Source organism: Ursus arctos, unplaced genomic scaffold (assembly GCF_023065955.2).
Source record: "Ursus arctos isolate Adak ecotype North America unplaced genomic scaffold, UrsArc2.0 scaffold_9, whole genome shotgun sequence".
Classification (NCBI taxonomy): Eukaryota; Metazoa; Chordata; class Mammalia; order Carnivora; family Ursidae; genus Ursus; species Ursus arctos.
This window is the reverse complement of record NW_026623111.1, coordinates 20423147-20449539: the sequence shown is the minus strand read 5'-3', so window position 1 is coordinate 20449539 and position 26393 is coordinate 20423147. Positions and strand designations below refer to the sequence as shown.

The window sequence follows — 26393 nt, the reverse complement described above, 5'->3', positions numbered from 1 at the left end:
ACAAAACAAAACAAAACAAAACAAAACAAAACAAAACAAAACAAAAAGCACACAGTTCCCAAGAGCCCACCCTGTGGAAGGAGCTTTTTAAAAGGCTAAAAGGCTAGAGGAGGTGGGAGGGCTTTTCCTAACGTGGCTCACGATCTGAGGCATCCTTCTCAAAACTGCCTAGGAAAATGGCTCATAGGACTTGAGGAATAAGAAAAGTTTTCATGTAAAGCCTTTAGCACAGAGAATACACTTAATACATTTTATTACGGAATATATCGCTTGTAGCCCTCTAGAGTGATTGCCTAGCGTCTGTTGCTCCATCTCGGCAACTTCGATTTCCTTTGTGGGTAATTATCTCCTTCCCTACTGATTGTCAGTCCAGGACTCATCACAGGAACCAAAGAGCCCCTAGAGGTTCCTTTGAAGTGACCTGTCCTCTAAAAGCACAGCGAGTGCCAGTGACCTAGGCTCACATGACCAGTTGCTGTTATCAGCAAAGCTGCATCTGGAGATGACTTGGGGCTGAGACAGGGAATGCACAGGGGCAGGGGCTCCCTGAGCAGAGCTCTTATGAAGCCGGCTCCTTAACCTGCCAAGTTCTATTTCTAAGCATGATTCAGGCGTACCTTCAATCCTGTGGGCGTCTGCTTTTCTTACAACATCCCCTTCCCCTAAGTAACCAGTCTTAGTTTCTGACTTTAAAAACTATTTTAACTCCAATAATGGCTATCACAGTGAAGGTGTACATTTTTAAATCTTTGAGGTATTACATGCAGAACAGTCATATCACTGTTTTCTTGAATGAGTAAGCAACAACCGGGCTTGAGGACCAAACTCACACTCATCCTGAAGGACTTCAAGCCAAATGGACTCCTGAACCCGAACGAGGACAACCAAAGCAGGTGTCTGCGCTTTGAGGCTAAACAGAGCCAGGACCACAGCTAAGGGCTTTTCATTTGTGTCCCTCCTAATAACTATGTGTCATTTCCCCCCACTTACAAATGGGACAAAGGAATAGTGGAGAGCTGCAGAATCAGTCACCCAGACAATCACTGGTGGAACGGTGTTTGATTTGAGCACCAATCCCTCCGGTCACTATTCATACCCTGGTCTATGAGCTCTGGTCTTCCTAACGCCAACATTGTAGGTCCAGAAACATCTGAAGTTAGAATTGATTACTAAACCTATTAGATGAAGACCGATTATCTTCAACTGGAAAATGAAAAATGTTTTGAAGCGTATAGGCTCATTCTCTCTAGGATTATAAAATTTAGCCCATGATTTACATGTAAGGCTTGGATAGGGGGACTAGCCAAGAGCTCAGCCAGGAGATATTAACATAATAACAACAGTAACAATAATAAACACCTAGCAACTGAATAGCACTTTCGAGTTTATAAAGCATTTTCAACCTAGAACTAGTTTGTATTTTTCAACTTCTCTAGGGCTGTTTTTCTCAACTGCAAAATCTGAGGATCGAAATGGAACAGCTGTTCCCTATAAAGTTCCTTAAGACTGAACTTGTCACAGAACCACTCCCTAGTAACCCGAGTGCCTTGATCCTTTGGTAACTGGGACTTGGGAGTCTGGTGTGTGGCACTTAGGAGCAGGATCCTGGGCTTGTCTCTTCATCTAACAGGCATGAGCTCACAGGGTTGTGGTGAGGATTACATAGTGGCCATCAAACAATTTACGAGTGGCCAAAGCGACTTCTCCCAGTCCATTCATCATCTTAGCTAACTATGAGAAACCCCAACCAGGACTAACGATGCTATAAACCCAAATACCGTCATCTAGACGGACATCCAGTATGTCGTTTAAACTGTAACCCACAAGGTTTTTAGGATGAGCCTTCTATGGACTGAACCGTGCCCCCACTCCATCCATTCATGTTGCATCCCTAACTCCCAATGACTCCCATCTGGAGATAGGGCCCTTGGGAGGTTAATTAAGGTGAATGAGGTCTTAAGGGTGGGGCCATATTCAGATAGGACTGTGGCCTTCAGAAAAGACACAGATCTCTCTCTCTGCCATGTGAGGCCACTATGAGGGTGGCCGTCTGCAAGCCATTAAGAGTTGTCACCTGAACCTGCCTACGCTGGCACCAGAACTGGGAGAAAATCCATTTCTGTTGTTTAAACCACCCAGTCCATGGTATTTTCTTATGACAGCCTGAGCAGACTAAGAAAAGCCCTTAGTGGAAATTTTCAGAAATGGTCACACCTTGATTGAGCTCAGAGCCTAGACTTACTGGCCATTTAAAAATTCCCACTTGTGTCTTAACAAAGTCTAACTTCTGGCACGCTCCAGAACTAGGGATGGACATTCGTGTTTCTAAGCAAACAGCCGCATATTCCATTATCCTTCAGCTGAAGTTCTTCCCCAAAATCACACCATTTGCACCTTTGGACTCAACCAGTAAATTCTCGAGCTAACAAACTCTCTAAGACATTTGGTGATTAAAGTAACAATCACTGTCCTTGAAGTCAAAATTATTTTTCCCCGAAACTTTTCACTGTATTATCGAAATATCTGAATGCCATGTTAAGAACTTAGTTATCATTACTTTGTGTTGTGTGGTGAGGAAGAACAGAGAAGAGAGGAAGCTTGAAAGGAGAAAAGTTAGCTCTAGGTAAAAGGAACAGCTGTCAAGGACCTCTCCAGAGGCCACTGTGGAAACCACCTACTTATACTCTTTACTCCTTTATATGATGAAGGCAGGGGGTGCTTCTCGATGGGAAGTTCGGGATTCAAATAAATACTAGTGACCCTACTCTGTCCAGCACCAGTAGAAATTATCAACCAGATAAAGGTGCTAGAATCGACTGACCTACACGTTTGCATGAGTAAGTAAGGTGGGAGAAGTTAAGAGATGAAAAGCAAGGACTACAATCATTATGCAGAAAGAACTGGATACACACCTCAACTTCATATTTACCTTGAAACATCTTTTTTCATAGAATACACAATTTAAAGCACCAAAAAGCAAAACATTCTGTAAATCCCAACAGTTGTATCTATGTTTGGTATGAATGGTTCTTGTAGTCAAAACCTTCTCCCATTTCTGTAGGAGAGGCTATTTATCTGCCTTTTCAGTGAACCAAGATGAGTCATGATTTCTATATATGTGAGCCTAACACCTTTAGCTCAACTATTTACTATCTCTGTGCCAGGCACATAAATGACTTTATCCTGAACACAAAGAACTCTGTGTACGACTGACTGCCCATTCTTGCAGGCGCTATCGCTTGACCTTATGGTTTAGGCTAACCCTTAGGTCCAGACGAATCACATCTTCACATACATCAGCTTCATCCATGTCCTTCAAGATTTCCTAGCATTAAACATTTTTTAGGGTTCAAGTCTACCTTTCTAGATTTTTTTTTAAAGGAGAAGACTCCCTTCTGTGATCACTTACCGCTAGAACCTTATGTAGCTCACCCTGTGTCTTTGTAAATGGCAATCACCTAGGGGTTCCGCAATAAGAAGAGGAAAATATACTTAATGCATCTTTGGTAAGACTGCTTAGAAAGGGCTCACGTACTATTTATAGCAAGGAATAATATATGCTTATTACTCTCTTCTAAATTCTACATCAAGTAATCACTACCAATCTCCACCTTTAAAAGCTTCCAACTAAATTGTTTGTCTCTTATTTAACAATCACTATTTTTAGAGCAAGAGCTCTTTAGTAACGTATTTTTTTCTTTTGGGAGAAGTCAGATAAGAAACTTGTGATGATTTCAAAAATACATAACGTCCCCCTTTTACTTTGTTTCCCTATTAAACAAAGAATGCTCTCTCCGATTAGGAGCCCCCATGAAAAAGCATAAACCATCATCACATGTTCTTTCGTACGGCAAATGACGATTTTATATAGGAAAGCAAGCTGCTGCAGAATAATCCTCTTTCATCTGCTTGAGAGTAGCTTGAAATGTTCCTGAACTGGGAGATATGCCCCTTAAGTGACAAAGCCCCTTTCCTTATTTATAGGGGGGAAAAAAAACCCCAAACTCTCTCTCCTGGAAGCGTGACATACTTAAAAACACTGAAAAGGAAATTCACATAGCTATCAATCACTATGATATGCAGATAGCCAGCTAAGATTTTTAATACACAAACTGTGATATGTAATTTAATTGTATCTTTATGAAGTATTCTGAAATCAAGAGAAGGTCATACATGCATCAGGCACATTCGACAGAAGACTTTTACAATGGTTTACATTTCCTTTTTATTTATTCCTTGAAACTGCCGTATTGCAGGTTTCTCATGGATGAAATATGGAACTGAGCAGATTCTTTTTTCTACAAAATTATGGTATAAACTTGCTCAATTTTCTATCTTATTGCTAATAAACCTTACAGGCGCACAGTTTGTAAAATAAACCCCTTAAGGACTGAATGCGTAGAGCATGCTGCAAGGTACAAGAAATAAGCTAAAAATGAGCATATAAACCTACATCTGGACCAACACAGTACTGAATGCTGGCAAACATTTATCACGACACAGGGAAAAATTAATAAAAGGAGATACAGTTCAGTCCTGAAAGGGTTAAATAGAAACCCTAATATATTATTGTTTCTAATCATCCATCCCACATTACAGTGCTTGAAAACAAAGTCAAAAGTCTGGCACAGAAAATTACACACATTTGTTCAGTACTCATCAGAAAACACAGCTGCTTTTGAAATCAAAAGTAAGTAACTTGGTTAATAATTGAATAGCATTTTGTTTAAAAAAGGAACCCCTCCCCCCTGTGGATTATCTGGTTAAACATGACAAGTTTAGTTCTCAAAAATTGCATTGGGAATATTCTGTGAGGGCACAGATGGTACCAGTTTCATTTAAAAAAACACACAAAAACTAACCAGTTATGATCGCAAATAAGTCTGTGCAGAAGAGTGATAAATATTTCACTAACACATAAATGAGGATGCCTTTAGTTGCCACAGATGAAGAAAAGTCAGCAGCAGGTTAAATATTATCCTAGTGTTCAATTCTGAAATCATTCAAATTCAAAAGGGCATTCTACATTTAAAGACTTTAACTTGCCTTCCCAATCTATGTAATCAATTCAGTGGAACTAATAAAAACATACCAGATCACAGACTCAGCTTCTAGCATATTTTTAGAAATTGCTTCGCTCATGAGAGTAGAAGATACGCTTCTAAAATAGAATTAAAAAACACAAAGAAAACCCCAAAGTCAAATGTTCTCTACTTTAACCGAAGTGGTCACCATTCTAAGACAGTCATTTACGAGGAAAAAGGACCAGCATCTCTAATAATGCCATTGGAGGAGGGGCTGTGTTCTTCCATAACCAGACGACAAGGCTCCTATAAATTACACACTGAAAATGAATTCACAAATCCATGAAATTTTTTTTTAAAGCAGCTGACAAAAGACCTACTGATAAAAAAGAAGCTACAACGGACAAATCATTTCAGTCTTTAGTTTGTGGTATGCAGAATGGCATAAAATAGCAAGGGAAATGCCTGTGTAAGTACATTCTTGGACTTTTCAAACAAATAAAACAAACAGGAAAAGGCTTTACAGTCTAATATTTCAAAATCATCTCATTAAAAGAAACAAAGAGCCAAAATAAGGTATAATTAAATAGTAAAAAGGCAAAGTTCATTTTAATAAAGCCATAAACTTGAAAAATTAATTTGAGCTGCAAAGGTAGGTAAGGAATCATTTGTTCTTCAAAAGTATCTCATCTGTTATCGGTTAATTTAACACAGTTTCATAACTAAATACCAAACCTGGGAAGGGGAGGAAACTTGTGGCCCATTCAAAGGAAAGCGGCACTGAAAATATTTCCATACTCCGAATGAAAAGCACTGTGTAAAGACGATTTCACTATTTCCATGACTCAACAGAGAATAAATACTACTCGAAAATAAGCGAGTTTGCAAGAAGCAGCTAGTAAACAGTTAAAACAAAGAAAGATAAGGCCACAATTCTGCCCTCGATCACTGAAACAGATTTAAAGTGTGAGGCAGGGTCAGCTTACAGAAGCTAGTGACTGGAGCAGATCTGAAGAGAAGGCTATAGAGAGAGAATAATGCAGCCTGTGAGTAATTAAAAAGGCTTGCAGTAAGATAAAACCACAATAACTTTGATTTAACCATTAATATGTCTTACAAATGACTTCCCCCTTGAAAACTGAGGAAAAGGTGATTTAGAGAGGTTAGGAATCGTATTTACAATGACATAGTCTGAGCAAAAGGATGAGTGATGAAGACAGCATAGCTGGACAAAAAAAGCTACTACTAAGACGTTTAAAAAGTCTTCCAACAAAAACGTTTTCAAAATCGCCCAGGACACCAGAAAGACAATGTTCTGTCTGGAAACACTGCAGCAAGTTAGTTTTGCATTCGTAAGGTACTTGTGGCTCCTGTTTTATGGGACAGTAAAAGCTTACCACATTCTAGAGGTAGTTTTTAACTCTAAGAAGGATGATTGTATTACTAGACTGTGTCCTGTAAGTTACACACATGGTTCCTGTACTAAAAGTAGCCCAGTGAGTCGGCCGCAATTTCTAAAAAACCAAGCAAAGGTATAATCGAAGTGCAGGAAGGGAAGCAATGTGAAACCGGTGAGCCAAACACATGAGGCCAACACACAACCCTGAATGCAACTAAATCTTAACTGAATGGAAAAGAAATGTTTTCTGAGTAGGAGACATTTGCAGAGACACTCAGTACTGGGGAAGAGAAGACAAAGAAAGGCAGGAGAGATGTGGAAAGATAAATTACATCTGCGGTTTTATAATCTCACAACTATCTGTTCTAAAGTACTGTCTTCCAAGCTATTTTAGTTGGTCATCTAATAAAAGCATCTTGTTTTAAGGTTACAATGATGTTTTGACCTAGGCTACCAAGAAAAAAAAAAAGTAAACAAACACATGCTTTTGCTGAGATTTTCCTCAATAAGGGCACCATCCACCAACTGGTAGCAAATACTTCTCATGATATATATATATTTTTTGTCATATGCCGACAAGGCAGAAAACGCCCTGCTGAATGAAATCACTGGGAACATTCCAAGTTCAAAATAAAATGTTTAACTTACACATAATACAAGTTATGTACAAAATCAGGGGCTTGTGGAGGTGGGGGGAGGGGAAAGGACCTGAACAAATCCTGGAACATGGAGATACATTTACGCATGGGAGAAGGGGAGAGAACACTTCAAATACCATCATGTTCTGTGCCATTAATTCATTAAGGACTAAATGGCCACATTTAATTCCACATAAATGTTAGAACCTCTTGGAATACCACTATAAATACTTTAAAAAAAAAAAAAAGGAAAACAAGGACGTAACAAGGGACAGTGTCTGAGAACAGAGACGAAGCTAACGTACATTGCGTGTATTGCAGGCAAGGCAGAGGCATTTTTTTTTTTTAAAGCTTTTGCACAGACTTCATATAATCTTAAAAAAATATGCGGGCCTTTACAAGATTTGACTTGCTGAAATCAAAACAATTTCGACTCATGAAAAGTCATAAGACATCAACTTAAAAAAAAAAAAAAGGATAGTTCCAGCCTTAAATCAAAACAAAACAGAACAAAACAAAAATCAAAAACCAACCCTGGAAGAATATGGTAATTAGATTAAACAAGCGTGGTCAGGCTTGGAACTTGAATGTACTGAAGAGCAGAAGCTCAAAGGGGGGGCAGGGAGGAGAACAACCTATTTGGTAACAAAGGTGTACTATATACTGTGATATAAAAAAAGGTATGGTGAAAATGTACCTTTTGCTAAAGCTTATACAAGTTCCTTGGTCCGTAAAAACTATGTTAGATTTGTGTCTTCTAGTTTGATTAACTTTTATTCCAGCCACATCTCTATTCTTGCCCATTTAAACAAAACCAAACAAAAACCAACCAAACAAAAAGAACAGCTGAAAAAAAAAATCGATTTCCAATGTACATTTCCGTGTTTTGCTTGTCTGTTTTACTGTGGCTTCTGCACTTCCAATCAGCACTTGTAGGTAATGGGGTTTTGGAACAGTATCACCTGGTATGAAAAGTTTTCCAAGAAACCACAAAAGATTGTTCATTTTTTTCCTTTTTCTTTCTCTCTCTCTCTTTTATTTTGTCAACGTTTTGCCGCACTCAAGTCAGTTTAAGTCCTAGCGAAAAGACGGTAGTTAGGACACCACTGTTGCTGCAGATGATGTGACATTGGTTGAATTTGTGCTGACATTTGTGTAACTTCCCTCGCTGTTTGTGTTTGATTCATTAGGGGGCACTTGGCTTGAATTGGCTCGAAGGATTGCTCCTGCCGCACTGCAGTGTGGCCGTGGCCCTGGTTCTGGTGTGTAGGTAAAGGTAAGGCTGGTGGAATAAATGATTCCATCATTACGGACCAAAGTTACTGGAACCTGGACTGGCTGTCGGACCCATCTCCAACCTTCTCGGAATGCAGAAATGTCTGGGACAACACAGAGCATACTCTCTCCACATCTGAGGGGGAAATAGAAATCACTTAGAAGCCATGTACGTTTTAGAACTGGAACTTAAAAGAGGTTGCTTGATACATTACAATCAATATTAGGAAAGAATCTCATGTACCCACCCCCATCAAAAACTCTAGATGATGTAAGAAGTTTCATTAAGTACCTGTACATAGTTTCAGCTTCTACATCCCCAAACCACACTCGTAAATTTGGAGTGAAATTCTGTCCTGTAAGTTCAAGCATTGCTACGTCCCCACCGCCATTCAACTGAAATTCACAGAAAATGAGAACAATGTTGAGAAAAAATTTTCATTTTTCATTAAAGTACACAGACTAGTTTTTCATTTGACTATGATTTATGAAAAAAATGAGTAAAACTCTTCTTTTTAAATAACATGATTATAGGGGCGCCTGGGTGGCTCAGTCGGTTAAGCATCTGCCTTCAGCTCAGGTCATGATCCCAGGGTCCTGGGACTGAGCCCCGTGTTAGGCTCCCTACTCAGTGGGGAGCCTGCTTCGCCCTCTCCCTCTGCCCCCCATCCCCCCTGCTAATAAATAAATAAAATCTTAAAAAAAAATAACATGATTATAAAGACAAAGTGAGCTAAACACATCGCAAGATAACATACAAGTAGATTTAAACTTAAATTTTCTTGTATAAAAGTATGCTCTTATTTTTTTTTTTAAATCATGAAACAACGTATTAACAACATCCCCAAATCACAGGAGTTGGAGAAAAATCATTTATTGTAAAATAAAAATCATACCAAGTCAGAGCTGGGAGCAGTGACAAAGAGCTAAAAGTCAACTTGTGAATAAGTGATCTTACCTGAAGGCTTTCTACGACAGGCACAGGGGTGACCGGGGCAAGGACAGGGCCCATGCCCTCGTAAAAGGTGTACTCGGCCTTATCCGTGCTGATGATTGTCCAGGAAGCGCCGTCATTTATCATCTCTTTATTTGGTTCTTTTGGGCATGGAGTGGCCTTATGAAGAAAGAACGTTTTGAAACAGAGTTTTATTGCAGTATAAGACACTGCAGTATAAGACAATTTTAACAAGGTAGCACTCGTACACTGGAGTTAACAGGGAAAGAGCTCAGTACAAATTTATGAACTTCCCAACACGGGGCTTTGCCAGTCCCTAAATAAACACAAACAGAATATTTAATATGGCAATCTCGCATTCAGCAGTTTTTTCATTATAAAATATTTCAGTGACATATTAAAAATAATACCTTTCATAATAAGCATTTGAGAGTAGGCCAATACCTGTATAATTTAATAAAAGATCAGCATTCATGGTGTAAATAGCTATTTAAAACCCTTTACAGATCCCTAAGAAAGAGACGAGGAGCCCCTCAAGCTTAAAGAGCAGTTAGAAACTCACACACTTTCAGCTGGAGGGAACCGAGATGTGAACTGGCACTCCCCTACCCTTCCTTGAAACACCCAAAACAGTCCATCTTCTCTGGGCTGAGGAGAATGGCTGCACATGGCCATCTCTCTGAAACAGGTCTCCAGAGGTTTACAAATGAGTTTCACAAGAAAGTATAATTATCCTATTAAATCATCTGTCCATGTCATAGATGTCCTCCTGAAAGACTTCTGAGCGAAGGTAGTCAAAACTCAGCTTTTAAGACATCTCGTCATTACTATCTAGGAAGACTGCAATGTAAATCTGATGATTACGAACCGGCCCGCCAAACATGCGTGTATCTGTATACCATGTCTTCATGCAGTTTCAGGGGATTCACTGAACACCCAAAGCTACTTTTGGAAGATCTGAGAAACTTTCTGATTCCCAGAACTACATGGTAACTGTTTCTCCAAGAACATTTTTATAGTTTTGAGTTCTTCCCTGAGGTAGGGTGCCTGCCATGTCTCAGGATCATGCAGGTTAAGAACCTTTGGACTTGAGATAAATATCTGAAAACAGCTTCATGTATTTGGGAACAGTTAACGTACGAGAGTTTTCGGTGTCTGTATGCTGCTAACCAAACGATGGCACGTTTTTACCAATAATTTTAAAACGTACCTGAAACTGGATTATTCTTTCTTGAGAAAGGCACAAGTACATTCTTTCCGTATCCTTAAGGTAAAATGCACATTTATGGAGTTGTGACACGGGATCATCTGCATCCAGTAATGCGGTCTGCTTATCAACCTTCCTAATTATCTGTATTTCAGTAATTAGAAAAGGAAGTCATCACATATGGCAAACATTTACAAACAATAAGGCAAGGTGTAAGAAATACTTCCAGATTACAAGCATGGTAGAATGTGGAAGGTGTTACCTTCTTCTGAGAACACCTGAAAAACAGGGCGGGCAGATACTTGTTTTCCAGATCACTGCTTTTCAGACTTTGATGTGCATACAAATCATCTGGGGTTCTTGTTCTAATCCCACAGATCTCATGGGGGCCTAACAGTCTGCATTTCTAACAAACCGACAGCTGATGTTAATCCTGCTGGCCAACGTACTAATCAGAGGCTGGCAACTCCTAAGGTTGTATCTCCAGCCCTAACCTCTCTCCTCTGGCACTTGACTTGTATGTTTAACTATTGACTCAACAGTTCCATTTAAGATGTTTAGTAGGCTACCTCAATCTTCATCAAAACCCAGATTTTTGGGATGCCTGGGTGGCTCAGTCGATTAAGCATCTGCCTTCAGCTCAGGTCATGATCCCAGGGTCCTAGGATTGAGTCCCACATCAGGCTTCTTGCTCAGCAGGGAGCCCGCTTCTCCCTTTGCCTGCAGCTCCCCCTGCTTGTGCTCTCTCTCTTCTCTCTCTGACAAATAAATAAAATCTTTAAAAAAAAAAATAGAATATTTTTAAAAAGCCCAGATTTTTCAGTTCCTCCTCCAAGTGACCCTCCTCCAACTCACAGCTCAATAAACAGCACCACCACTCACTCAATCCAAACCTCTGGAGTCACCCTTGACTCCTTGTTTTCTCTTACACCCGACCATCCAATCTGTCGACAAATTCCATTAGGTCCCATTTCAAATAAATCTGTCACCTCTCATCACCTTACCACTACAATCCTGGTCTAAGATGCCACCATCAACTCTTGCCTGAATTATGACAGAAGCCCAACTGCTGTCTCTCTGCTCCCACTGCTACACCCCATGTTCTCCTCTTCACAGAGCAGCTGCAATTACCCTTCTAAACATAAACCAGCCATCACACCCTGTTTAAAACCCTCTGGTGTGCTCCTATTATATGTAGATAATATCTCAATTCCTGCCACTCGCTCCCTCCATCCCTCCCCTGGCTTGGGCTACCATGGCTTTTTTAACATTTGTCTCATATTCCCATCTTAAGTTCTTTTTGCACTCATGCTGTCTGTCTGAAATGTACTTCAGAGTTTGTGGTTCCCAACTTCATTCTGGTCTCTATTCAAATATCCCCACTGCAAAGATTTCTGACCCCTCAAAGCACCCCAAGTCCCTCTTTATCCTGTTTTAGCTTATTTTCTTCTCATTTGTTTTAACCTTTACTACGTTACTATGGGTATTTCTTTGGCAATTATAAGTTCTAACATAGTCTGGGAGATTGACTAAACTCAAGCAAAATATTTCAATTCAATGCTGAAGTTCAAGCTACATTTAATTTGAGGTTTGGGTTTTAGAGAAATAACTGATTTCTGAATGATGTCTGTCTAGAGCTTCCTCTAAGTCTACAACACTCACTCATGCTTCTCCATCACGTAGGAGTCATGATTGTCTAGAGTACTGTTATCTGTGTACTTCCCTGTTTCTCCACTAGCTAAGAATAAGCACAATGGGAACATGAGACATGTCTGGTTCAATTTTATTCCCCACAAGAGTTCTTTGGACATAGACACTGCTGAATGGCCTCTCACCAATAAGGAAACCAAAGATGTTCACTAGTATGTGTCATCAAAACTTGCTTTGGTCATTTCTAATTATTGAGAAAAGGAAAGAAATCTGATAACAAGTAGTGCAAACACTGTAACTTAAGGTATGTGTCTGGTGAATTCTACATTCATAAAACATCAGGGATTACTCTAATTGGTGTTCTCTCCTTTTGCTGGCTTTGTAGCCTGTTGGTACAATACTTACCATATTTCTGAGATAAACTGCATACAGCCCAACACCATGTCCCTCCAACTTGACCTTGAATCAGGGCTACTCATAAATCCCCTCCATCTTAACTAAATTGTACTCTGTTTCAGAAAAGGAGGGGGTACATGAAGGAGGGAGTCTATAAGGGGCTTTTGCTTTCATTTTACTAAGAAATGCAGTTTTTATAGTTGCAAAATCATCCTAGTGAACAAAAAGGCCTAAACACCATGCCTCTCTCTCAGAGTATGGAATAACAATTTAATTTTCAATAAATCTATCTTCTTGTGGGAGAGTAAACTAATAAAAACTATGTTTCTATTTTTCAAGAAGAATTTCTATGCTTCCGAAAACTTGGTCCTGTGGCGGGATATAGCAGGTACCACAAAAAAATGATCACAGATATCTGTATTAGTTAAGGAAAGAAATCATAACGCAATTATTTAGTGCCCTCTATTGAACATGTTCAGATATACAACCAAAAAGGAAAACTCCACCAAAATTCATTAGAGATAGTATAACAGAAAGTCATTTACGAATGCATTCATAAAAACTGGCTAACTGCCTTAAATCGTTTTTACAATAAAGTGGCATATAACTGTGAATGACAAATAGCAGTGACTATTGATACATGTTCTTAAATTAAAAAGCATGAAATTGAAGTGTATTTTTACATTTGAATGCTATGTCTTTTATATTCACTACACATATGACTAAAGCAAAAGCAGAGTCGTACCAATCTTGGGAGTGCCATGCCAGTGACGGAACACACAAGTTTGACTGTTTGTCCGTAGTGGATGTAGCCATCGCGAACTGTGAATTCTTCTCCTTCTGATTCATCATCATCCACTATAGTGGAATGAAAAAAAGAGATCGAATTATTATCTTGTGGAATTCATTAATCTACTTAGGAAAAAAACAAAACTTAATATAGCTGTATGTCTTATTATCAAAGAATTTAACAATTTCACACTAAAAACATCAAATACACATTTTTGTACTCACAGAGATGAATGTAAAATGCTCCCCACTGCTGAGAACTGGCATGGAAATTACCTCCTTCTACATGCAAGTATCTGGTACTAACTGTCTGGGATCGAAGTCGATTAAACAGAGCCACCTTTGTTCCTGAGGCAATGCATACTGCAAAGAAAAAATAGTTTCTATTTATGTGATTGGGGGGAAGGGACCTGTACTTGGCAAATTACGATTATTCTTTATTATAACAATAATTAACAGATTCTGCTAACACACTGATACCCTTAAAAAAAAAAAAAGTCAAGGTAACTCTCATTAATAATGTCACACTAAAGATATATGTCCATAAAAATTTTTAAATGAGAGCTACACGGTATGTTTCATGCAATGCTGTTCAGTGAAGGGAAATTATTTTTTAAATAATAAATATCGAACAGCAGAAAACTGATTAAATAAATTATAATATCATTTACCTATTTAAATACTATGTATCTAAATGCACCAATTAAGAAAATATCTCCCTAGGGGCACCCGGGTGGCTCAATCGTTAAGTGTCTGCCTTCAGCCCAGGGCGTGATCCCAGGGTCTGGGATCAAGCCCCACATCGGGCTCCCTGCTCCACTGGGAGCCTGCTTCTTCCTCTCCCACTCCCCCTGCTTGTGTTCCCTCTCTGTCAAATGAATAAATGAAATCTTAAAAAAAAAAAAAAGAAAGAAAGAAAAGAAAAGATCTCCCTAGAAGACCACTGAATGGAAAAGCAGACTATAAAACCCTCTGTATACTGTGGTTCCATTAGTAGATGAAACTGTGGTTCCATTAGGTGTACACACACACACACACACACACACACACACACAACACACAAAACTTAATGTGACTGCCCGTGTGTCTCCATGTGCTCACAACCAATCCTATGGAATGTATTCAGAGAGAGGAGTCTAGCAGAATGTTTACCAAAGTTGATATCAACTGCCTTTGTGATTTTAGAGATTTTGATTTTTTCTAAATTCCCTGAAGTATAGTGGTGCATGAAATTTCTTGGAAAAAAAACCAAAACAAAACATGTCTATGTGAGCAGGAAAATATTCTGAAAGTGAAATATGTTCTTTGCCAACAAGAAACTTATGATCAACAGAAAAACAAAGTTAGAGGTTAAGTAAAATCCTGTAATTTGAATTAGAAATAGTCTGAATACATGACATTAGCAAGAATACTATCACTATGAAGTAAGCTTTGTCCTCTAGCAACAACAACAAAAAACCCCAAAGAACAACAAATTTAAATCTGACCAAGCTTCTAAATTAAACCTCAGCAACTTTACAGACAGGTTCCTCTGAGTCCTGTTTCCAAGGAGGCCTCTTCCTTGGGCCCAGTAATTGGCCTGCGTACCCCAGTTATTCCCAAGAACCCCGCTAAGTCATCCTCTCCCCCTTGAAATCTGATCAAGTTCCCCATCTCCCACCCTGCATATCTCATCACCTAGGCCAGCCTTTAGCAAAAAGCCTCTCAAGCTAGCTCCTCTAGAACCCCCTACCCTTCATGTTTCCTCTTAGTAATTTTCTACCCACTGACCATTCCCTCACTCTGCTCCTTAATTATAAATCCTCACTTGTCCTTGATGTATTTGGAATTGAGTTCAGTTCTACACTGAGGCCTCTTCTCCCTGTGATAGTACTGAACAAAATCCATCTTTACACCTTTAACTAGTGTCTGGGCTCTAGTGTGTTTCTCTTTGACACTACGAATTTACAAAATACGTTAAACTACACCAAGGAAGTGAAATGAACAAAATCCAGTATGTGGAAATCTCTGCGGGCCAATGACTCAGTCTCCTGAATAAACACATTACAAGGGGGGGGGGGGAGGGAGGGAGAGAGGGAAAGAGAGAGATAAAGAGGGAATCCAAGATTAAAAGTACTCAAGGACGGGTCAACACAATATGTATTATAATACCTGGTGGAGATTCAAAATTTGAATTGTGATTCAAACAAAATACTTAAAAAATGACATTTTAGATGATTTTATATTTGATCAACTGACTAGATATTTGATGAGATGAAGAAATTATTTCTTTATTTTAAAGATTTTATTTTTTTTTTTTAAAGATTTTTTATTTATTTATTTGACAGAGATAGACAGCCAGCGAGAGAGGGAACACAAGCAGGGGGAGTGGGAGAGGAAGAAGCAGGCTCCCAGCGGAGGAGCCCGATGTGGGACTCGATCCCGGAATGCCGGGATCACGCCCTGAGCCAAAGGCAGGCGCTTAACAACTGCGCTACCCAGGCGTCCCAAAGATTTTATTTATTTATTTCACAAAGAGAGAGAAAGACAGCACAAGCAGGTGGAGGGCAGGCAGAGGGAAAGGGGGAGAAGCAGACTCCCTGCTGAGAAGAGAGCCTGCTGTGGGGCTCAATCCCAGAACCCTGGGATCATGACCTGAGCCAAAGACAGACACTTAACTGACTGAGCCACCCAGGCACCCCAAGATGAAGAAATTATTTCTTTTTATAGTTGTTTTATAATATACTTGTTTTTATGTGATCATGGTATTATAATTATATTAAAAAAAACAAGAATCTCTCTCTTTCAGAGACACATATTTGCAGATGATAGGTCTTGGATTTGCATAAAATTAAAATGAGGCAGAGGAAAGCGGGGTGGGAGATGGGTATAGATGAAATAAAACTGGCCTGCAGTTAAGATCATTGTTGAAGTCAGACGAACACAAGAGGTTTCATGTAATTATGCAACTGTCTATATGTTTGAAAATTTCTATAATATAAAGCAAATGATTATAGTAATAATGACTGAGAGAACTAAAACCATCCAATACATAAAAACCCAGTAAGTTCATAATAAAACAAAATGAAACAAAACAAAAGCAATCAAACTAAACAAAACACCTAAAACCACACTCGGCATTTCCAAAGAATACTACTGTTATTCTGCAAATTAGTAAACAAGCATTTATCCTGCCTTTCCTCTGCAGACTATTTTTGAAACAAACTGCTAACAAATTAAGTTAAGAGTAGAAGAATCAGAAAAAGCCCTTCATAAAATACTGGATTTAAGCAGCCATCATCAATGGTTAAGGTTGCTGAGGAACCCTGTGACGGATGGATGAAGCTAACAACAGCTCAACTTACTATAAACAATCTTAACAGGACAAAAGCGGGATGATCAGATATCATACGATTTCTGATTTGAAGGAAACGGACATATAGAGGACCAGCTAATTCTAAAGTAGGTCTTTAAGTCTAACCACCAGTTTATGGAAAATATGAGCAACAGAGGACATGTAACAAGCCAGATTCAGAATATGGAAATTCCAAAGGAAAAATGACCCAGGTTCTTCAACAAATGGGATGGAAGAAATAAAAGGTTGGAGGGGGAGAGAATACACTATCACAGATTAAAATGTATGGACCTTATTTGGATCCAAGTTTGAACAGGCCAACTGCTAAGAAAAAAACCCACAAAAACACAACTGTAATAAATCTGCACATGGACTGGTTTTTAGATGGCATCAAAGAAGTACGGCCAACTTTTTTAGGCTCACTGATGTTTCAAAAGAAAGCTGTTAAGAATCACTACTGCAGGGGGCGCCTGGGTGGCACAGCGGTTAAGCGTCTGCCTTCGGCTCAGGGCGTGATCCTGGCGTTGTGGGATCGAGCCCCACAACAGGCTCCTCTGCTATGAGCCTGCTTCTTCCTCTCCCACTCCCCCTGCTTGTGTTCCCTCTCTCGCTGGCTGTCTCTATCTCTGTCAAATAAATAAAATCTTTAAAAAAAAAAAAAAAAAAGAATCACTGCTGCAGAAATGGTGGCTGACAGAACAGGATATCTGAGATTTCCGTTAAAATATTCCAGGTGTCAAGAGAAGGAAGAGGCCATGGAAATAATGAAAGAGAAGTGGCAAAAGCTGTTGAGGCCAGGTGCATGGTCACCTTATGTAAAAGGGAGAAAGTAGTGTAAGTCTGAAAGTTTTCATCATAAAGGGTTAAAATTTAAAAAAGAAAATGGGGTGTAGGGGTTGAAATGCATAATTTAATCAGACAGCATTTTTCTCTGGTAGTCTAAAAATCTGCTCCTAAGACAGGAGTCTTTGCCAGAGCAACCATGTTAAAAATTTTGTTTAGGTTTTCAGGATGGCCTTCCAAAGCCCGTTTGAGAATAGCGTCTCCCAGAAGCTGTTGACATTCTTGGTGGATCAATTCTCCATGGAATGAGAACAAGAACATTTAGCAAAACTAGCCCAACACACCCAATGCCACCATCAATCACTCCCTGACAGCAAAAGGAAAAAAACTCCCATTTTTCCATAGGTCTCTGGAGAGCAGTGAAGAACCCAATCTGGTTGGGAACCATTTCCCTAGACCAAGTCTTGTTCATTTCAATTAAAAAAAAAAAGCCCATGAAGTGGCAATAATAAACGAGTATGACAGTTTCAAATAAAGTGAGGGCCACAAAAACATTAGTAAAAAATGAACTTGCTATAAAACAGCAATTTTTAATTAAAAAAAAACAAAACACCTGAATCTGTCTTATTAATTTATGATGGGAATTGGTGGCAAAAAAGAAAACTGAAGCATACATACAGTCAGCATTTTTCAATGACTGCTTCTTTTTGGAAGGTTTGGAAATGACTTTTATCCGCTTGCTGAGGAACACACCGATGTCATCGCTGTTGCCGTAGAACATCTTTACAGACAACATGAAGTGCTTTCTCTTGTCTGAATCTGATATGTACAATGTTTTGGCTGTGCAATAGTTCTGTGAAAGAAAAGGAAAGTTTCAATAGCACCAAAACCTTGTTGATTATGTACTTACAGCTCAGTATGGCCATGGCTAAGCTTTCAATGAATGAATTCAATGAATAACTGATAAAACCAACTGTAACAATTACTGAAAGACAAAGTATAGTCATCTTTATCAAGTCTATAAAATACCAACATTGTGATGCATTTTACCCCAAGATTGTTTTAAAACACAATTTTTTCCTGTTTTATATAGCTCTATACCCACATCACAGAATTACCAATGGTACAGCAGTATTTAAAATAGAATTTTAGGGGCGCCTGGGTGGCACAGTCATTAAGCGTGTGCCTTTGACTCAGGGCGTGATCCCAGCATTCTGAGATCGAGCCCCACATCAGGCTCCTCCGCTATGAGCCTGCTTCTTCCTCTCCCACTCCCCCTGCTTGTGTTCCCTCTCTCGCTGGCTGTCTCTCTCTGTCAAATAAATAAATAAAATCTTTAAAAAAAAATAAATAAAAATAAAATAAAATAGAATTTTACAGTTAAAATAGTCCATGACTGTATTTCTGCAAACGAAACATATAAATAAGGCTATCAGAATTCAACAGAATTATGTAAGAGATTTTAGCAGTGGTCCTTTTGAAAATAGTGCGTACAGTGTTTTTCTTTACGTAGCTGAACACTAGAGCAACCGACTACAAGTCTGACGAAAACAATGTTAGACTAACTGTATAATTATACAATGTTTTGTGCCAGAAAGGGATATGAGCGTACTTTAAAGAATTCTTTATAAAAAAAATGGTTGACTTTGCCCAATGGGATAATTCATATTACATCATCCGAAGAACTGGCCTGAGGGGTGCTTGGGTGGCTCAGTCGGTGAAGCATGCAACTCCTGATCTCAGAGTCATGAGTTCAAGCCCCACACTGGGCCAGTGCTTACTCAAAATAAGAGCTGGATTGAAAGGTAACGGAGAAAATAATTGCAGCAAGTTATTATGCCAGTTTACCAGAAAATAAATTCTGATAACTGAAGAGATAGAATTACAGAGTTATAGCACTGGCAAAACAGCAAAAACATTCTCAATGCTACTATCTCAAATACATGTGACAATTCTAAAATGTTTCCTAGTCCCCTGATCCCTATGAATTAGGCAAGGAACTAAATTATTGATCTCTTTTTCCAGATTGGGTAAATGATGCTAAAACACAGCTTAAGTATTTAAAATATCTGAATTATATTTTTTAAAAGATCAATGCTCTACCTTGAAATTAGGCTAAACAAGTTTCTTTGACAACCTCTGTTGTGTGTTTCTTTTAAAAATCAGGAAAAATGCCACTTATTTACGAAATAGCTAATGTATTCTAGGTTTTAAATTTTTTAAATTGTAACCTTGGGCAATTTTAGTAGCAGAACAAAGATAATGCCGCAGTTTATTTCATTTCTCAATAGCAAAGTTATGTAAGAAAATGTAGTTGCCATGTGAATATTTTACACTCAAAAGTTTTCATAAATTCAGAAGTGTGGTAAAAGCTTTGAGAAGCTTTGTTCTGCAGAAGACAAAATTAAGATAAAGTTAATAATAGTAAAAAGGAAAATAAAAACAACAGTACTTCACACTCATGCAGCCCCTTCTACTCAACGATCTCCAAGTGCTCAGAGATGCTGTGGCGTCTGCATCATAAAAGACAAAGTCTAGGAAAATGGGTATCAACATACTAAAACAGACAGTTACAGGGAACAAAAGTGAAATGTGTATCTAAGTGAAGATAATTAAATTCTCATGGGAAAAAGACTTTCACACAAAGGGTTTCATTTTGTTTGGAAAAAGCAAATACATATATCCCTTTGAAAAAAAAGGAAAACATATCTCTATTTCTTTCCAAAAGTGAGTAGTCTGAATCCACGAAAAACTAATCGTACCTGGGATAACTTTACTAGAACCATTATTTTTTTTTAAAAAAACTGTAAGACCACTGACCACAAACTACTCAAATTCCATTTAAAAAAAAAAAAAAAGGAAAAAGTCACTACTCAGAAAAAGTATTATGGCTTTAAGAAAATAAAGTAAATGAAGTTTAAAGTTACATTCATCATACTAAAAGGCTAGATTAGCTAACAAAATTCTAGAATAGATAGAAAATGGCATAAAATAAACCTTTCTATAAATAATAAACAATTTAACTTAAGAACAACTCTCTGAAGACAAGATCTTCAGGCCATAGTAAAAACATCTGCCCTGAAACGAGAAATACCAGACGTAATATTGCAAAAGTACTGTAGAAATATCTGAATTATACAAATAGTGCTAGCAAGAGAGGTGTAGGGGATGTAATTTTTGAGAATAAGAAAAACACAAGTGGGCTAAGTAGGGATTAATTCATGCTGTATAGCTTACCTAGTTCCAACTGTGTAAGATATAAAATTGAGGAAATGAGTATTTAACAAATTTAAAACATCATTAAGTGAAATCTCAGATCCAAAATATTATCAACAGAGTCAAATGTCATGACCATATTAAGTGCTACATATATTAGAACTTTACTGTAATGAATATTAAGTACAAATAGCCAAATAGTGCAAAACAAATATCCCTTCTTTTTGAATAATGACTAACTGAACCAATGAGCAGACTATTGAAAGAAAAGAGTATTACCTTCAATGAATGGAGATGAAGTGAGACAGGCAAGCGCAAAGGGCCTCTCTCTGAAGCTCAGGGTCACACTGCTCAGGCCATCTTTGCCTATCTGGGCCCACACCTACCATGTTCTTACACCTTTAGGCTCCAAGCACATATGATGTTCCTTCCACCTGGAATGCCTTCTGCTGACTCTCAACAAGTCTTATTTTATATAAAGTAAGACTTCTCTAATAGCATTTTTCATTAAAACTAATATTAACAAGTAAATTTGGCTTATAGACATTATCCTAGCCCATTAGCAGATGCTTTAAATACTAGTTAACGCTCAAGCTTTCAGGTATTCTTTTCATCTTGTATGAATTTTTAGGGTTTGGGAAAAGAATATAATGGTATAAGTTGAAGAAAGACATACTAAGCCATGATGCTGGGAAAGGCAAGTGGGGATGCTGTTTGTTTGGTATTACTTCCCTTAAAATGCTAGAAGCTGGAATTGGTTAAAGCAGGCAATGAAATTCAGTTAACAAGTTATACACACTGGTACCTACAATCCCTGGCTTCTCACCACCTACCTAAGTAGTCATTCCATAGTACCAAGTGTCTAAATGTACAGCTTGGAGACCTATAACTGAGACTTTCTACAGAACAGGAAAATAGGTGAGACAAGCTAAGGCTTATCAGATCAGCCTACCACTTAAATATATCCTTTACTTAGGCTCAAAGGTCATAATTTAGAAATATTTCTTACTGCTCTATTTTCTTTTAAAATGAAACCACTTTTATTGTAATAAGTTTTACTGCAAACCTAATTAAAAAATACATAGTTGACAAGTCTTACTGATAAAAATTATAAAGATAGAAATGTCATAAAAATATTTGAAGAAGGCTGGTATTAAGGCTTCTTGGTGCACATTCTGCATATTATCTGTAAAATGACTAAAACTGCACTGGAGTGTACAAATCTCCTAGCTCATCACCTTCAGTGTTAACTGCCAGTCCCCATCCGTACTGCCAACTGCAACATAGCAAACACTAAGTTATTCACTGAAGATTTAAATAGCTTTTTATGTGCTATTTTAAGACATTCATGTGATCGTTGAGAACTAACCATTTTTCAAATTTTAATACCAAGGGAAAACAAAATAACAGTTAAATGCTAAGTCAATAAGAACTACTTTTGAATACTAAAGGTATAGACTGAAATGATTACTTTCTAATTTCATAAAATACAATAAGTAAAACTAATACATAAAATCCATTCCCTAACAAATTAAAGAAAATCCCTAAAAGTCTGAGTACAAAGCTAATTGTGGCTGTTCTTGTCTACTGCAGTTTTGCTGCGCACAGAAGCTAAAGTAAAGCATTTACGATCTTTATAACCCAGGTAAATACTTCTAAGAATTAATCACTTCGCTTCTCGTATAAGACTAAGAATAAAACAGAGTAAAATATTACTGAACTATGTATTTTCACTGTTTATTGAGTATCATGCCCCCCTGTCAGTCACATGACAGATTAGCCTCCTAAATTTATTACTGGCTTCCAATGGAAACCTGACTCACAGCCTGCTCAAACTGCCCCCAAGCTGAGGAAGCTTACTATATGCCACCTTTAGATGTCCACAGCTCATGACTATTTGAAAAGTTATCTCTGGTGGGTGGGGTTGTGTGTGTCTGTGTGGGTGTGGGTGTATGTGTGGGGGGGTTGTTCAGAATATCGCTACCAAAAGCCATAAAGGAAAAAGAAATCATCACCACAAAAGCAAATACAGAAACTACATGCTGGCACCATGGTGCCCTTTAGGAGACCCAACATGGTTCTAATTTACCTTTCCTTCCAAGTTCAGCTGCTGCATTTCTTGGTCACTATTTCCTATTCCAATAAATGCACATGGTTGAGACTCTTGTTCAGAACAACCATCCCGTTCCATTTGTTCTTTTTTTTTCTTCCATCCACTGCCCATAAGATACACGCAAGGAGGAGGGCAAAAAAACCTGAAACAATGGGGGAAACACACACACATATACACATCATAAAATACAAAAACAAACAATGCAATTAGATTCGAGAAAGCATTTCTTTTCTTTGAACATATGAATACAAAATTATACTGAAGTGCGTTAAGTAATCACCTAATGAAACATTTTGGCGAAGCCTTCTGTAATGCAAATAGCCATGTCCGGAGCACAGAAACCTAGGCTTCCACAAAGACTACATCTGTTCAGGGCAGGTTTGTCTATACTAGAATTATGCATTCAATTACAGCAGATACTTTTTAGAGCAGGGAGTATTCCTTTCATTTTCACAGAGCCCAGAATTCTGAACTACTGGAATTCAGTAAATCCAATAAAGTCTAAAAGGTTATAGAAGAAGAATCTGCAATTATTAATTAAAATCTACTTAAAATGACATTATTAATTGATGACATTGTTGTTATGGCTACTACACTTAATTTTATTTGGTAATTAACCTGGAAAAAAAGAATTAGAGCAATATCCAAAGTAGAAACTTTCAAAATATTAACAAAAGTAGAAGAATTACAAGCAAAATGGACAACTGGATTCCTGTGTTTTATGTATCTTACACCCTGAACACCTGGTGCAACTGGATGACTGAAACAACACCACACTGCACCCTTTCACCTTGCAGATTACCAACGGATTTGTTTTGCTAGCTGCCAAAAACCTGCCTTCAAAAAGTCTTCCCACCTAGAATAACTTCCTTATATGATTGACCCTTGAACACTGTAGGGGTTAGGGGTGCCAACACCATATGTAATCAAAAACTCCATGGCTAATTTCTGACTCCCCCAAAACTTTACTAATAGCCTACTGTTGGCCAGGAAGCCTTACCATTAACATAAACAGTCAACACATATTTTGTATATTATATGTATTATATACTGTAGTCCTACAATAAAGCTAGATAAAAGAAAATATTACTAAGAAAATCATAAGAAAAAAATCTGTAATACTATACTGTATCAACTGAAAAAAATCTGCACATAAGCAGAGCCTGCAGATTGAACCCATGTCATGCAAGAGTCAACTGCTATCTCCTCTCTAGTAATTAAGAAATGTCAGTTTCAAAGCCTAGCTCAAGCCCCATTATTTTACAGTTCCGACCACTGATCCAGTCTTTATGGAGGGCATAATTTGCTTTTGCTCAATTATACACACTGGCTTGTGCATACTTCAAAACATTTACACCATGTCTCATCAAGGGACCTGAAAACTCAAATACCTTCTCAAATAGTAGCTAAGTAAACTCAAATAGTAGCCAGGTAAGTAATTTAGTGGGTGAACCAGGTGTACAATAAATAAGTTGGAATATCATTTAATTACTCAAAGAAGTAGGTTTCCTCCTTTCTTTGTTGAAACACACAGCCCTCATGGTAATTCCCACTTTTTGTATAGTTATTGAGTAAAGGAAAATTCTTAATTAAGCCCACTGTAAGTAAAAGAACTTAAATACAATGACAATCAGCCATTGGTGTGTGACTCTGATAACAAGACACAAGAGAAAACAGCAAGCCTGTGAGTACATACCCTCTCAATCACTTTGCTAAACTACCTGCATGTGGGCCTAGTGTTGGTCACATCCTCCAATTGTTCAACAGATGCTTGAAATCAAATTTTAGATGAAATTCCTAATTTTAAAATTTAGCAACTAATTTATGGTTTTTAAAACTCTGTAGGCCAACAGCATGCAAGCTTAAGAAAACAACAACAAAACATGTGTACACGTTTCTGCTTGTGTGTATGTAACACACTGACACCAGGCTGGATCTGGCGTAGCCCTTCCTAAAGGTAGTTAGTATCTACTTCTTGTTTGCTTCCCCCCTTAGCACCTACTACAGTACTGATTGAATTGAATCAAAATTATGTAACATCTACTTTTTGCTCCTTTGAAGACTACCTGAGGAGCAATTTATATTAATTTATAAGAAGTGAACTGGGTTTATGTAATAGTCATTAATTCACCAAATTATTACACCCCTAGTCTGTACCCCTAGTGTACCAGGCACTGGGAATATAGCAGAGTGGAAAAAAAAAAAGACAAAAAGCCCTGTCTTGATGGAATTCACACTCTAATAGGAGTGACAGACAATTAAAAAAAACCCATAAATGAGTAAAATGATTTATATATTCTGTTAGCTGGTGATAAATACTGAGGGAAAAAATAAAGCAGATAAGGGGTACTTAAAATGTAGAAGACCTAGGTGGCCAGGGAAAGCTTCCTTAAAAAGGTGACCCTGAGTCATACCCTAAGCCATGGGTAGCTGGGGTAGGAGCATTTCAGCTGAGGGAAGAGCAAGTGGAAAGGCTCTGAAGTAGGAAGGCCTAAAATGGACTGTGTCTAAACACAGCCCACTGTGGCTGGACTTGAGAATAGAAGATAAAGCCTAGATAATGGGAAAGAGACCAAGAAGGCCCTGGGGGTCAAGCTGAGTAAGGAGGGATGCCTCTGGAGTCCTCTCATATTTATCTAAACCAATAAAAAGGACGCAGAGCAGCTTTCATGCCTGCATACTCTCACTGTGGCCATGGACACAGAGGTCACAGCCGAGGTAGTGGGCTCAGCTCCAGGTCACTCCAAGTTTGGAGGGATGCCTGGATTAGCCAGGCTAGTTCTGGAGTTGGCTCAATTCAAGTCTACACCAGGGATCTTTCTGGCCTCAAACGTTGGGAGTCACCCAATGCTTACCATGGCACAGACTCAAATACCTAGCTGGCACACTATCGGGAGGTTGAGAAGGCATCAATTTTGGAAGCTTGTCTATTAGTATTTTCTATTCCACACTGATGTTAAGATTCCTTAGGAAACTGGTACACCAGCTATAAAATTCAAAGAGTGGTGCTTTAGTAGAGTGTACCACACATGGGAGTCCAATCTCAACAAGTTATCGTAAAAGGTACTTTTATTTCACATCGGAAAAAATATAAAGAGGGCTAAAACTGTACAAGACTGGGTACAGCTGGTTTTCTCAAGAGTACCGTGATAAAATGGCATAAACAAGGTATCAAATTAGGTTGGCAAGCAATTCTTTATCACTTAAAACTTGAGCAAGATTCTATATTGAAAGTACTTTCCAATCACGTAATAAATAAGAAAAATGAAGAAGACTTCACAAATGCCTCGGAACTATGTTTTTTTTTAATCAGCTCTACAACAATTCAAAAAAGCCATGATGTAAGAAAACAGCAAATCCAATACAATCTAAACATCGAGACTATTTCTAAATAATGTGCTGATGAAATCCTATTTTTAAACACCCGAATACTGCCACCCCCAAGGAAACAGCTAATGAGTCACGTTTGCATTTCCACAGACTTCAGTAGTAACACCATCAAATAGAAGATAAGCGTACATACAACAGAAGAACACAGACAAAAGAAACTAAAGGGGGTGAGGAAAAAAAGGCCACATAATTAACAGAAGAAAAATTAAAATACACCTTATAAT

The 26393-nt window shown here is 38.2% G+C and overlaps 1 protein-coding gene across 8 annotated transcripts in view; it reads right to left on the bottom strand.

Annotated features, from left to right (window-relative positions):
* Positions 1 to 4200: 4200 nt before the first annotated feature.
* RBPJ (recombination signal binding protein for immunoglobulin kappa J region) overlaps positions 4201 to 26393 on the bottom strand; it is a 218205-nt gene continuing 196012 nt past the window's right edge. For all 8 annotated transcript variants that reach the window (XM_026514547.4, XM_057309826.1, XM_044389756.3 and 5 more), the window contains 8 exons: positions 22756 to 22921; positions 18129 to 18303; positions 13559 to 13696; positions 13290 to 13402; positions 10502 to 10642; positions 9295 to 9450; positions 8629 to 8732; positions 4201 to 8472 (listed from right to left, as the gene is read on the bottom strand). In XM_026514547.4, coding sequence (XP_026370332.1) covers positions 8157 to 8472; positions 8629 to 8732; positions 9295 to 9450; positions 10502 to 10642; positions 13290 to 13402; positions 13559 to 13696; positions 18129 to 18303; positions 22756 to 22921 — 1309 coding nt within the window. In that variant the 3' untranslated portion in view covers positions 4201 to 8156. The remainder of the gene's footprint in view (positions 8473 to 8628; positions 8733 to 9294; positions 9451 to 10501; positions 10643 to 13289; positions 13403 to 13558; positions 13697 to 18128; positions 18304 to 22755; positions 22922 to 26393) is intronic.